The sequence below is a fragment of the Tursiops truncatus genome, chromosome 1 (assembly GCF_011762595.2).
Source record: "Tursiops truncatus isolate mTurTru1 chromosome 1, mTurTru1.mat.Y, whole genome shotgun sequence".
NCBI lineage: Eukaryota > Metazoa > Chordata > Mammalia > Artiodactyla > Delphinidae > Tursiops > Tursiops truncatus.
The window spans coordinates 95,611,561-95,626,554 of NC_047034.1; the positions used below are offsets into that span (position 1 = coordinate 95,611,561).

General features: G+C 39.7%; 1 protein-coding gene across 5 annotated transcripts in view; it reads right to left on the reverse strand.

The window, feature by feature from the left end:
* CDC14A (cell division cycle 14A) overlaps positions 1 to 14,994 on the reverse strand; it is a 184,429-nt gene that overhangs the window by 80,181 nt on the left and 89,254 nt on the right. For 4 of the 5 annotated variants that reach the window (XM_073810345.1, XM_019920029.3, XM_073810342.1 and 1 more), the window contains one exon: positions 1,163 to 1,250. In XM_073810345.1, coding sequence (XP_073666446.1) covers positions 1,163 to 1,250 — 88 coding nt within the window. Of the gene's footprint in view, positions 1 to 1,162; positions 1,251 to 12,332; positions 14,799 to 14,994 lie in introns of those variants that run through there. The other variant, XM_073810352.1, reaches the window with a different exon arrangement.

Consider the following 14,994-nt stretch of genomic DNA (forward strand, 5'->3'; position numbering starts at 1 on the left):
TGCGGAAACTCAAAAAAAATTATCAAATCTAAATGCATGAATAACCATATACAATGACACTAGATTTTAGAATAAATACTTATGATGATGATGATGATGGTTATGAAAGAATAATAAACTTATAAATCTAGACTAAGGGTTTCAAATTATGTTCCTCCAAGGACTAGTGCTCCAGCTCTAAGACTAGAGAGGGAGCAAAAAGGAGCTATTATGTTCATGGGTGATATTTTTTTAATTTTATGTACTTCTCCCATCAACTGTTCTTAAACCTTTGGTACCTATCATTACGTGTCTTCTGGGAATCTGAGGTTAAAAAAAATAATTAAGTAAAAAATATATGTTAATGGGAAAACACACATAGCCTATCATGTTTCATTCAAGAGGCTTATTTTTTTGTCATGCTTTTTCTTCCTGAATATGTATGCCCCTGGCTCTACATATACTGCAAGTAAGTAATTTAATTATTGTCAGCTAGAAAATTGTTCCTAGTTGCCATGATGGAACTAAACAGATCAGTGTAGTGGCAATGCTTAGGAGCCCCGCTCTTGGCTGGAGTCTCACCAGTTCTGCATATTACTTTGTGAACTTGGGCAAATTTCCTACTCATATGCCTCGGTTTCCTCCTCTGTGAAACAGAGGTAATAGTTCCTACACCTCATAGAGTTGTGTGTGCACTAAATGAGATGATGCTGTGATTAGCTAGTAACTAGCACTTAATAAATGACACCTATTGTCACCATCATCGTCATTATTCAACATGGTGCTACCAAAGAATACCTTGAGGTATAGCACGCCATCACCACCAAATAAATCTGAGAACCACTGATAGAATTCAGCAATCTGCTTACTGTTTTGACCAGTTGGTTTCTCAGATTCTTCTTTAATAATTGGGTCAAGGTAAAGTGAACACCCTATTTATGGCAACCTAAAAATTTGATAGTCTTAAAACAGTGATTATAGTTCCACTTACTAAACTCTAATATTTAACACACTAATTACTGTTCAATTAGTAATTTAACAATTGAAATACTGTTCAATTTTTTTAATTAATAAATAGTCTTTGGAGAATATTACCAATAGAAAGGATTATCTGAGGATATTAAGAACTCAAAGAAGATGAATTGAAATAAATTTTTGGAGGGTAAAGTAAATAAAAACCTACCATTTTCAATTTTGCTTTTTGGATGTGGTCCACTAAATGCTAAAAATTTTCCTGGAACAATCCAGTTGAAGTCACCATTTTCAACTCGCTGGGAGAATTTTGTGAGAAAAGAGAAGAAAAATATTTTATAATTCTTATACAATTTAGGAAACCCTTACAAATATAACCGTTTTTCACTCTATTAGTACTAGACTAGTTGGACATACATGAAGACAAAATAATATAGCTTAAAATAAAAACATGCATCTGATTCTCAAAATGGTTATGAATTCAATCCACTTCAAAAAATTTTTATCTAGACCATAAGAAAAGTTTAGAAAACTTTACTTAAAGTGGAGGTACTTTGCTGAAAATAATTTTGTCTCTTGGCCACTCTGCAATGGAATGAAATGAAAACAAACATTGCTTGCCCCAGCAAGAAATAATGGGAAATAAGAGAAGACAGAAAATATAAGCACTTTCCATGAACATGGTAAACATACTTTAAACAATGAAAAAATCTATAAATATCAGGGTCATGATGAACACACCTCCATTTTTTGTTTGTTTTTACAGGTTTCTATCTGTTGTCGGTGCTGATTTTTAGACGGGGAAACAGAAGACAGGAGTGAGGAATAGAGGCTCATCAAACCCTCAGGGTGTACCACAAACTGGAGACTGCCACAGTCTCCTGCAGGAGCTGCAAACCAAACAGCTACAAGGGTCAGGCAAGAGACATAAATAAAGGCAAATGCTCCTCAGCTCTGGCCAACTGACCACAGGAAAACTTGACTGAATATAGCTGATCTTCCAATTGGATGTTCATGTAAAATCTCTCTATATTTGAAATGTTGACTGTTTTAAATTGTTTTTTAATACTAGGAAAGCAAATAAAACACATCTGTGGGCTGACTTTGATCACCAGCTGTCAGCCTCTGGTCCACACACTCCAGGATCCTCACAGAAGGCCTGAAGACCAGGCAAGGGGCCAAGCATCCTCCCACTGCTCCATTACCTCCTTCATTTCCTTCCCTTCCTGGTGTGCCTCTGAATCCAGGGAACACTGGGGCGGGGCTGAGGGGACCCAAACTTTGCAGGCTACTGGGACACAGCTGTGCAATGCATCACAAAATATATGTATCTCTTCTTCCCCTAAGCATTCTTTCACCCACCCCCAACACCAGTCCTACTCCCATCCTCCACCACCAGGCACAGCTTTTAGTCTCCAAGTCTCCACCCTCTATAGCACTGCATAGATACCTCCCCAGGCAGGGAAGGAAGGCAGTTCTCTTTGCTGGGCCAAGGTTATCCACAGAAAAGGCTCTCTGCTCCACTACATGGCACAGACCTCAATGGTAGGAATCTGTGTCAGTACAGAGCCTGCACTCTGCTGTAAGAGCTCAGAAGTATTTGTTAAAATAAATTGGAGTAATCCTACCAAGGAAACCTGGAGCCTCTACTTTAATTACTTACACTACCCATTAGATTTGATTTCTACAAAAATCATAACTTGGCTGTATAATTTTCATGTTTAAAATGCAGATGTTTCTTCCCAGTTATAAAAAGTTACAAATGAAACTTGACATGACACCTTGTAAATGTCTGAATTGCATTAATCTAATCATAATAAACATAAAATCTCCATAATGCCCTAAATAGAATCTTAGAGATGCCGAGTGTTATGATTACACATGCCAAATTAAATCTCAAGCATAGCTATCTATTTAGAACAATTTGGATAAAGAATTTAACATCCATCTCAAGTAATACTTAAGCTTAAAACATTATTTAAAAATTCAAAAATAAGGGTATGCTCTAAGCATCAAAAGGCTAAAACCAATTATTTATGAACAGTAGAAGAAAACAGGTTTCTATGTTCACTATTCCTGTATCCTTGACCACGAAGTTGGCCTAGATAAATATATACATTGTGCTATGTCTGTTTATTTGGATTATAGACATCCATTTGATTAAACAGTAACCTTTTATAATCAATCATATGGAGAGAAGCAATGAACTCACTCACAGAACCAAAAGAATATGTTTGCAAATCTGCCTACCCAAAAAGATAAACATTAGATAATATTGGGCTATATTCAGTAACCTGGATAAGGTTGATGGAGTAAACAAAAAGATTTATGTCTTAGATCCAAATCTGAAAAAAAATGAATAAGAAAGTTACAGCTTTTAACTGAATAATATAACATAACCTTACTGGTAAGCTTCCAAAATTACTATCTGTGCCTTCTTTCACAGTGGATTATACAAATGTCAATATTTATCAGTAATAAAATATTTAAGATAACACAAGCTGGTTTTTCTAATTAAATGTGTTTGTGCACAAGTGCGAGTGCACACACATACACATACACACACACACACACACACACACACACACACTTCCAAGAAACCTAGATCAGATAGGAACTTAAGGTACTTTCCAACATTACCACATTTTATAAACAAATGTCTAGGCAAAGATGAGGTGAGAGAATAATTTTACCTCTTCCAGTCCAAAGCCTACAACCTACCAAGTACTATGTAGAGAAACTGCAGATGTTCTTCACTACAAGAAAACCCCAAAATGAAAATGTGAATTCTTGAAACTGATACATTTAGTTGTTAATATTCATGTTACTATAAGATCCTTCGGCTTACATATAAGACTCACCAGATTTCTTTGGAATAGCTAACTCTCCTGGTGCATTGAAAATAAAATTTGAAAAAAATAAAAAGAAATCAAAGTGTCTTACAAAGTAAAAATAAACTGTATTAAAACTGAAAAAAGATTAAAAATTAAATAAAATCTAATTTGACTTGAAAACATGAATTTTTATAACTTCTAAGAAATAAATCTGTGCCAGTAAGGCATGCCTCTGTTCTAATGGTCACAGAGATATTTTTCGGTTAAAACACTGAAAAATATTTGGCCTTTTTACCAAATGTTAAACAGACTGTAAGAGAGAAAAGACAGACCTTCGGGTTGACAATTATTGGATTGGTTCCCTTTATCAACAGATGTGTTTTCTAAGACAACATGGATAAACAGTTTTGAAGCACAATTCAACATTCATTAAAACATTTGCTGAGCTTTTATTATATATCAAGGACTATAACTTGGTGTCACACATGAAATAATAAAAAGCATTCCCTCTGTGCCCTTAAGGAGTCTGAAAACAAGTAACAAAAAACGTTAATAATAATAGCAGCTAACAGATATACCACGGACTCTCTGCTAGGCACTACTCTATGACACGCAACTCATTCCATCTTTAGGGCAACCCTGTGAGGTAGGTGTTATTACCATCTCCATTTTACTCATTGCGATAGACTGAATGTTTGTGTCCCCCACAAAATTCATATGTTGAAACCGAATCCCCAACGTGATGGTATTAGGAAGTGGGCCCTTTGGGAGGTGATTAGGTCATGAAGATGGAGCCCTTATGAATGGGATTAGTGACCTTATAAAAGAAACCCCCAGAGAGCTCCCTCTATGAGGACACAGGGAGGACATGGAAGAATTTGGCCATCTACGAACCAGGAAGAGGGCCATCTCCAGACAACAGTTCTGCTGGTGCCTTGACCTTGGACTTCCCAGCCTCCAGAACTGTGAGAAATAAATGTCTATTGTTTAAGCCACACAGTCTATGATATTTTGTTATATCAGCCTGAACTAAGATACCCATTAAAGAAAAAGTTGCATTAAACTTTGATAAATGTTATAATACAAGTACATAAGAGGTTTAATGGTGGCACAAAGATTATTTTAAAAATAAAGACAGAACTACAGAGTCTTTTTTATTCATTAAAAAGCACCTTCTTTATATTTCCTTACTTCTGAAACAATAAAATAGCGTTGATAGTATAGTTGTATTACGTAAACAGCAAATATGCTGTCAAATTTGGTACTTTATGAGCTTAAATCAAAGTAAATATTTGAGGTATTTGGTTTAAATTAAGTTCCCTTGCCATCTGGCTTTAAATAAGAGTCAAACTCTAGATTATTACTTAGGATTTACTTTTGAGAGAAACAGTGTGGTAGAGGGAAAGAGGAGCCCCAGGTGGACGACTGCTTCACCTCTAAACATAGAAAACATTTGGCGGCCTGCTTTCGCTGCCCCACCCAGCGAACGCCGTGCTAATGCAACCACAGGGAGCAAGAATCTAGTGCACGTGTGCAGGTACCTTTCCAGTGCTCAAGACATGCAGATTTGAGGCCAGCAGCACATACATGGTTGTTGAAATTTGGAAACAGTCCCCTCACTCATGGAGAATGTATTTAACCAGGAATCACATGGCCCAAGAGACCAGCACGTTTCAGGTGGGCAAGGGAAGGGAAAGGACTTGCAGGGGATCCTGAGACACATGGCCAGAGATGGAAGGAGGAGAAAAGTAAGAGACGGAACATTTTTTTTTTTTTTTTTGCGGTACGCAGGCCTCTCACTGTTGTGGCCTCTCCCGTTGCGGAGCACAGGCTCCGGACGCGCAGGCTCAGCGGCCATGGCTCACGGGCCCAGCCGCTCCGCGGCATGTGGGATCTTCCCGGATCGGGGCACGAACCCATGTCCCCTGCATAGGCAGGCGGACTCTCAACCACTGTGCCACCAGGGAAACCCGAGACAGAACTTTTGAGGTTAGGGAAAGAAAGTGAGTTTCTAGAATTAGAGAGCGGCCACAAAGTAAATCAAGTAGGAAGAAGACCAAGCACAACAATTCGGTTTGGCTAAGTCTTGCCATTAAGCAAGAACAGTTTCCGTTGAGTCACGAGAGTAAAGGCCAGACCATCACTTTGACTGACTGCGTGAAAACAGAGCCAAGATTGCTCTCTTAAGAAGTGGAGGTAAAAGAAGGGACAGAGAGGGGCTTCCCTGGTGGCGCAGTGGTTGAGAGTCCGCCTGCCGATGCAGGGGACATGGGTTCGTGCCCTGGTCCAGGAAGATCCCACATGCCACGGAGCAGCTGAGCCCGTGAGCCATGGCCGCTGAGCCTGCGCTTCCGGAGCCTGTGCTCCGCAATGGGAGAGGCCACAACAGTGAGAGGCCCGCACAACACAAAAAAAAAAAAAAAAGAAGGGACAGAGAACAAACAATAATTAAAGAAGAAGGGAAAAACATGGGAAATTTCTTAGACCTCAAAACATTTTATAGATTTAACCAACATAATCTCTGAACCAGCAGTGGGTGCACTGTATTAGAAGATGTGGAAACACTGGGTCCAGGAAGGATTGAATCTTGCTTCCTTAAACTTGTGGCTTTTGAGGGGTATAATCAACACTACAGGATAGCTCCAGGCAAATGCTTCTAATAGTTCTTTGAACAGTCAAATCACCGTGGGATGCACAGCTCCCCAGTTCCTCCAGGTGTGAGGACATGCCCATATCCCTGCATTCTGGAGCTTGCCTGATCCCAGTCTTATGGCAGGAATTCACAATTACGGTGGCAGAAATTCACATTTTTCCAGTTCTGTAATTCATGAACAAGTCGAGGGCAAATCAAGCAGAATCCAGGTTACATTCTAAATTGCCGTACAAATTCTAATCCAAAGCAAAGCCTTGAAACATCATCCCCTAGATGTTCAATTATTCCTGCTGTTGACCTGAGGTGACACACTGAGAGATAAGAGGCCTAACAAACCTTATTAGTTCTCAATGTGTATGCAAAAGGGCAATGTTGGGAGTCTACACCACCTTATCACTTGACAATTTACTTATTAACTGCAATGAAGGATGACATAGTCAACCTGGAGACAGTCTCTCCAGGTTTAGTAATATTAAACTAAACTGGCCTTACACGCAAGCCCTGGTTGAAGATTACAATATCTAGCGATCTGTGCTGCAAATAACTGGTTGGAAAAAACACAACAACAACTCACTCTTGCTGCATAGATTGGCTGGTAATGAAAAAACAGAAACAGCATTTCAGGAAGTTGTCTACCATAGTCAATACATTTTCCCCCTGGAGTGTTACTACAAAATCAGAATGGATTCTTAATTAATATGTCTTGGTCATTTTCCATTGAAAAGTAGTTACTTTTAACAGATTATATAAAATATCTTGAAATGTGCTATACTCCTTTTTTTTTAGAACTTATTGACTCATTTATTCATTAGTTCTTTCATTCTACAAACATTTAATGACTGCCCACTACAAGTATACTGTGCCAGTGGGTTACTTATTGACACAAAGATGAGAGAGACACATTCTTTTTTTTTTTTTATGTTTTCCACAGGGGCTGTACCAATTTACATTCACACCAACAGTGCACTAAGGTTCCCTTTTCTCTGCATCCTTGCCAACATTTGTTATTTGTGTTCTTTCTTTTTTTACATCTTTATTAGAGTATAATTGCTTCACAATGGTGTGTTAGTTTCTGCTTTGTAACAAAGTGAATCAGTTATACATGTACATATATCCCCATATCTCTTCCCTCTTGCGTCTCCCTCCCTCCCACCCTCCCTATCCCACCCCTCCAGGCGGTCACAAAGCACCAAGCTGATCTCCCTGTGCTATGCGGCTGCTTCCCACTAGCTATCTACCTTACATTTGGTAGTGTATATATGTCCAGAGAGACATATTCTTGACTTCAAGTACCCAGAGTGCAGGGAAGACACAGGTGTGTAAACAGAGCATCACACACGCTGTGTGAGAAGAGCTCCCATCGAGCTAAAAATGCCTTAGACATGTAAATACATGAATTCGGTGGGCAGAGGAGGAAGGACCACAGGGAAGAGGAGGAGGGAACGAGCATGTCTGAAGGCACAACAGCATGAAGATGCACTGCTGCATGGACTTGGGTATGAGGAGGGAAGGGAAAAGGACGAAAATGGGGAAGATGGCAAAGCCCATGTCCAGAAGGGCTTTTTGTGCTGCATTCAGGAGTTGGCATTTCCTCCACACTTTCAGTCAGATGGAGCCCATGAAAGACTTAAAGTAGGGGAGTGAGGTAATCAGACTTACTTAATTTCTAAAACATAGACTCTGAGAGTTATGTGGAGACTTGATGGAAGCGGCCCAAGGGCCAAGAAAGACCCAGTCCCAAGCATCCAGAATTGACCAACACTTTCTCACAAACAGTTCCCAGACGGGCTACATTGCAATGTGGCCAAGATAATGTGAAATCACCTTCTAGAACAGCAATGCTCTTTTCCCAAAAGAGCATCCCTTAGTGATAATAGGAATAATGATGGATTATGAATTGCTGAATTTCTCACTGATTCTCACTATGACATTCAGCCTGTCATAGATCAGTGAGAAATTCTGTGCAGACAATTAATCTGATAAACATGAAGATGGAAGTATAACATATGAGAAGGGTCAAACATGATAACATCTGCAGACTGAGGCACAAGGATATATGGAATCTACGACAGCAGGTGATAAGAAGAAAGGCTCTAACCCCACCCATGAAGAGACAAAATTACAGGAGGCCTTCCAAAAAAAAAATATTAGCCTAGTAAATATACTGAGCAAACAGGAAGTACTTAATAAACATCTGTTCAATAAATTAACTGAAAAGTTACCAAATTGAGGCCGTAAAGAGTGTGATACATCTTCTTGGCTCACAACAGATAGAATGGGCATCATCAGAAAATCTACAAACAACAAATGCTGGAGAGAGTGTGGAGAAAAGGGAACCCTCTTGCACTGTTGGTGGGAATGTAAATTGTTACAGCCACTATGGAGAACAGTATGGAGGTTCCTTAAAAAACTAAAAATAGAATAACCATATGACCCAGCAATCCCACTACTGGGCATATACCCAGAGAAAACCATAACGCAAAAAGACACATGCACCCCAATGTTCATTGCAGCACTGTTTGCAATAGCCAGGTCATGGAAGCAACCTCAATGCCCATCGACAGATGAATGGATAAAGAAGATGTGGTATATATATACAATGGAATATTACTCAGCCATAAAAAGGAACGAAACTAGGCCATTTGTAGAGATGTGGATGAATCTAGAGACTGTCATACAGAGTGAAGTAAGTCAGAAAGAGAAAAACAAATACCATGTATTAACACATATATGTGGAACCTAGAAAAATGGTACAGATGAACCAGTTTGCAGGGCAGAAATTGAGAAACAGATGTAGAGAACAAACGTATGGACAACAAGGCGGGGAAGCGGCAGGGGGTTGGGGGTGGTGGTGGGATGAACCAGGCGATTGGGATTGACATGTATACACTGATGTGTATAAAATGGATGACTAATAAGAACCTGCTGTATAAAAAAATAAATAAAATAAAATAGAAAAAATATATATTTTAAAGGGTAGAAATACAACATTCACTTGAAATATTTTTTGTACTTAAGTGACAGATAATAAACCTTTTAAAAATGAAAAAAAAAGGGCTTCCCTGGTGGCACAGTGGTTAAGAATCCGCCTGCCAGTGCAGGGGACACAGGTTCAAGCCCTGGTCCGGGAAGGTCCCACATGCCACGGAGCAACTAAGCCCGTGTGCCACAACTACTGAGCCTGCGCTCTGGAGCCCGTGCTCCGCACCAAGAGAAGCCACTGCAATGAAGAGTAGCCCCTGCTCGCCGCAACTAGAGAAAGCCCGCCTGCAGCAACAAAGACCCAACGCAGTCAAAAATAAATTTAAAAATGAAAAGAAAAACAAACGTTGACCTGTACACCGTTATTTCTGTAGAACAGAGCTTCCCAACTGGTGTAACAGAATGGAGTTTCCTGGGCTGGTGCTGGGGCAGCCAGAGTTCCCCAGCCAGCTGCCGTAAGCTGTGAGCTATGACCACACAGTGCTGATCAAATACTGTCACATTTTCCACGTGTGCCGTGACGGGAGAAACAAGAGGAAGCCTTGTGCTGTGACTCCACTCTCAAATAGGCAGGAACCAATTTGTCTGTCACCAGGCCTACAGAAGCCAAGCCCAGCTCTAACCACTTCCGTCAAGTAACCCATGGTGAAGAAGTGTCCCAGGTTTGCCAGCATGTAAAAGCACAGGGGCAAGTCAGTAATAACTTGATATTCTGGGAAAATATCCTCATATTGACAAAATTATTTCATAGAAAGCATTTTTTTCTCAAAATAAAGGAATGATTTATGGAGAAAAATAATAATGGCGGATATGAAATAGCTCAAAGAAAGAAGTCAAAGTAATTTCTTAGCGTTGGAAGTAGGTTTTTACGTGAACTTTAAGCTCCAGATGATTCCCAAAAGGGTATTTAAGGCAGCTCCTCAAAGTTGCATGGACCAAATTCTGGATGCGGTAATTAACGTAAGCCACACTGATAAGGCATCTCCAAATGCTGCCACTGAAGCTGCATTTCTTTGCATTTCTCTCCCTCTCCCCTCCCCTCAACTAGGCACATGGTACTGCTCTGTGAGCTCATCTCTGCATGGCCAACACAGGGACGTCATCAAATATGGCAAGCCTTCTGGTAAACAGTGGAAAGTCCCATTTTGCTTTGCTTAGGGGACACCCAATATAAGGAACTGAAGACACAACTTCAAATTCTCTTTGATGAATAATGACTGCTTAAGAGTAGCATCATTAGTGATCGGTGGTGTTTAGACAAGGTCTTACTTGGTAAGGATAGTTTCTCAAAAGAACAGTTGTTGACTGAAGGCAGCCTCTATATGAGTGCCACTTCAGGGTCTTACAAGCAGAATATTGTCCTATATTAGCAATAAACCACTAAGCTTCACTACTAGAGAGGATACAGTTCCTCACATACCTACAGGTACATAACTCGATTGAATACTCAAACTCTTTCATCTTCATTGTTTTTCCTGAGGGCAAAAGGTCTATTTCTATTTTTCAAATGTACTGATCAATGGTTAGATTTCTCAAGTTCTTGGAAAATACCTTAAGAAGCCTGTTGGAAAAGGTGACACTGATTCCTAGCAGAAGCTTCTGGGCCACCATCTTGCAGTTACTTTACTGGACCTTCCCAGCATAGCTCCCAGGCTTATATCTATTTGATCAGTGCAAAGAACCTTGGCAAAGAACCTGAGAGACCATATTTTAGAAGATACGTTTGTTTATCAATAATCAATACAGTGGACTATTTGGAAGCCACAAGAAAATTAAGCAAGCTATCTGAGATATCTTACCCCAAGCCTTCTAAATAGAACAGAGCCTTGAAATTAATTCTTATGTGAACAATTCGATCACCTGAAGCTAGAAGGTGCAACCTGTACTGCTCATCCTAGGCTTCACGTCATTCTGAGGGGCTATGATAGTTCATTGGCAAGCCTGTCCTTGCAGAATCTGCACTTTAGCTACGTGTGGCTACCAAGCACTTGAAATGTGGCTGGTCCAAACTGAGATGTGCCGTAGTATAAACTACACACTGGGTTTCAAAGGCTCAGTTCAAAGTTAGAAACATAAAATACCTCATTAATAATTTTTATATTGATTACATGTTGAAATAATACTTCTGGTATATTGCATTAAATATATATCATTAAAATTAATTTCATCATTTCTCTTTACTTTTTCTACATATGGCTGCTAGAATTTTAAAATATATAGATATAGATATACTCTCATATAATTCTATTGGACAGCACTGCTCTAGACCCTTTTGCAGAATGAGTAGAGTGGTTCTTGTGCTGACCTTGTCATTAACAGCATTTATAAGCAGCACTGTTATCATAAAGACTCTCTTTTTTTTCTTCCGTAAGACTCCCTTTTAATCTCACACAGAACTGCCACATCATTACTTTAGGTTTTTTCTTGAGTCATATTATATATTAAATGTGGTTTAGTCCAGAAGTGCCTTTTTAAAAAGCTTTAACTTGAGCATTGCCATATTATCTAAGACTTACATTCTCATAATTTGCTATCAGTGATAAAATTTTACTTTGAAAACTACAAACAACATTGGAATACTGACACTGTTGGAGCTAATGAAGCCTATGAACTTAGCTATTCCACAAGTTTACCAAATGTCCAGACTCACCGAAGCAGAGCAAACAGTGGGAGAAGTTATCACAAGGAATGAATGGTCCACAGTTTGTCGGGAGAGAGTTCCTTTACTTATATCCATTTATTCCTTAAGCAGCGTTTATGAAATGCCCACCACCTGCTGATCACGCTTCAACTTGTGCTTTTCTATTTTTTGGCTTTATGACAGAATGGATATATCGTTCTCAAAGAGGAAGTTATCTGACGGAAAACTTTTCAAATGCTCACCAACTGCCTCCTCTCCCTCCTGCCATTACCTGAGCGGTGGTGCTGGTGGTGGTGGTGCTGGTGGTGGTGGTGCTGGTGGTGGTGGTACTGGTGATGGTGGTGGGCGTGGTGGTGCTCGTGGTGCTGGTGGTGGTGGTGCTGGTGGTGGTGGTGGTGCTGGTGATGGTGATGGTGGTACTGGTGATGGTGGTGGGCGTGGTGGTGCTCATGGTGGTGGTGGTGGTGGTGATGGTAGTGGTTATTTATTCAGGGTACAGTGTGACCACATTCTTACCAGATGTTTGGTTTGTTAGTTGGTTCTCAAGAATGAAATTGTACTACGTTTCAGGTTTTTCAATCGCTTTTTCAACTAACTCTCAACATCACCATTAAAGTTTTTAAAAAGATAAAGGAATAAGTAAGACATTGACAAGTTTTCTTTCTTTACTGTGGCATGTCCTCCCCCTCCTCCCTCTCTAGCCTCCACTGTAATCTCTCCTTTCACTGAAATGGCTTTAGAGTTTCACCATATATTTTTCTCCAGGTTCATATACGTGGGACAGAGATTCAGGTTTGGGCGGCAACTGAAACTTATCTAAGGTGGAGGCCCATTCTAAGAAAAGAATACAATGTTAAGAACACAAAAAAGGCACCCATGCAAGAGGGGCCCTCTAAAATTTAAGCTTTGTTCACTTCACAGGAAATTACCTTTGCTCATGTAACACAGATACACATATACATGTACAGGGTGGAGGGGGTCTTGTCATTGTTTGTTAAAAAGGGGGGATTATACTATAAGCACTCTTCTGTATCAACTTTTTCCCGTCAATATATAATAGAAATCATTCCAAGACAAGTGGTATAGCTCACATCAATTTTTTCAAATGACTGTGTAACATTCCATGGTGTATCTGTACTACAGGTTATTTATTCAACCTTTCCCCTTATAAGGACATAGTCTTTTTGTTTCTAGTTCTTTTTTTCTGGGGGGGGGGGAGGATTTTTTTTCTTTTGACACTACTAGAAATGCCACAATAAACATGCTTTTGGAGTTTAAAAAGAAGAAGAAATTCTTTGGAGATTTTTAATAAATTGTACTACATGTATTAATTTGGGGAGAAGTGGCAGTTTTATGATGTTAAATCTTTCTACCCAAGAACGCAATACATATTTTCCATTTAGTCATGTCCCACCCACAAGGAATTTACAATCTAATAAGGAAAATAAGGCTTGTGTGCAAATAGCCAGGATGTAAGAAAAATGGAAAGCACAAATTGTGACACATGAAATTGAGGGGGAGAGAATTCTGTAGAGAGTGAGAGCTGACCTGTGGAGGACTTTACACACACAAGTGGAGGAGGGAAATGTTAAAGGAGACAGGTATCTGGAGAAAGAAAGCTCAGCCAGCGTGCAGAGACATTCAAGAAACAGTAAATAAGCAGCTCGGTGCGGCTGGAACAGAGAGTGCATACAGGGGAGAAACAGGAGACATGCTAGCAAGGTGGGCTGGACCTCATCCAAAGCTAACAATACGAGGACAGGGGAGTTTATCCTCATTTGAGCCGAGTAATGAGAGCAGCAGCCAGTTTGGGGCCAAGACAAGACGAGAGCTCTGTTTTAAGACCACTCAGTCAAGTGTGTGAAAGACCAAGAGGAGAAGGGCCTGGGCTGCTTGAAGAGCAGTTGTGATAGTCTACCGGATGGGACACAAGACCTGAGCCAGGGGAAGGAAGTGAGAACAGAAAGGAAGAAAGAGATGAAATACATCCTGGGTCCCTAGCAACGGGAACTCAAATACTCATTAGACTGGGGGGGCGAGAAAAAAGAAATGTTTCTAGTCTTGAGCCTGGGTGAACAGTAGAATGGTGATGCCATTAATACAGAGGAACAAAGCAGAAGCCCATGTTTGGGTGAAAGATGATTAATTTCTTCTCAGATGTGTTAAGTTTAACATGTAAGCAGGATATCCAAATAGACACATCCTGAAGTAGAGCCCAGAATGGGAGGGCTACCCTTGTCTTGCTAAGGAGAGTGATAAATGTTATAACTCCTCAGGAGAGCCACGACAGACGAGCTCAGTTTCATGGAGTGGTCAGACTACTCAGAGTCTACAGATGTCTCATCTTTAGGAAAAGTTAACTACTTCTAGACTCCTCTACTACCCCGGAAGTGCTCTTCCTCAACATCTCCTTATAGCACAATGTAACTTGGACAGCCTTTGCCTAAATTGCTTCACTGAACAGGCAAGATACTATTCGAAAGCTTTGTAATGGCACCATGGGGAAAAAATGCAGCCAACTCTTAGAACTGAGTACATTCAGATGTATTTCAAAATAAAATATATGCAGTCAAAAATATTATACGGCATAAATCCGGTTTTGTTTTAACCAAAACATAAATTAAAAAAAATAAAAGTAACAAAATTTTACTACCAAAATGTAGTTTTAAATTATTTTTTCTTACAAACTGAAGGTTCAAAGTAATTGTCAATAAAGGTTTGATGAAAGAATATAGAGAGGTATGGCATTTTCCCAATGAAAATTTTGATAAGTCCTGGTTCAAAGGCAATAACCAAAGCTGAAAGGATTAAACCGACAACTATAGAAAACTGCAGAATGCTTTTATTTAGCAGCCAATCAATTTGCAATACCTGAGTGCTAGGAAAAAAAGAACAATTTAATCAATGTGAAATTATATCTTGCAAAAAGATAA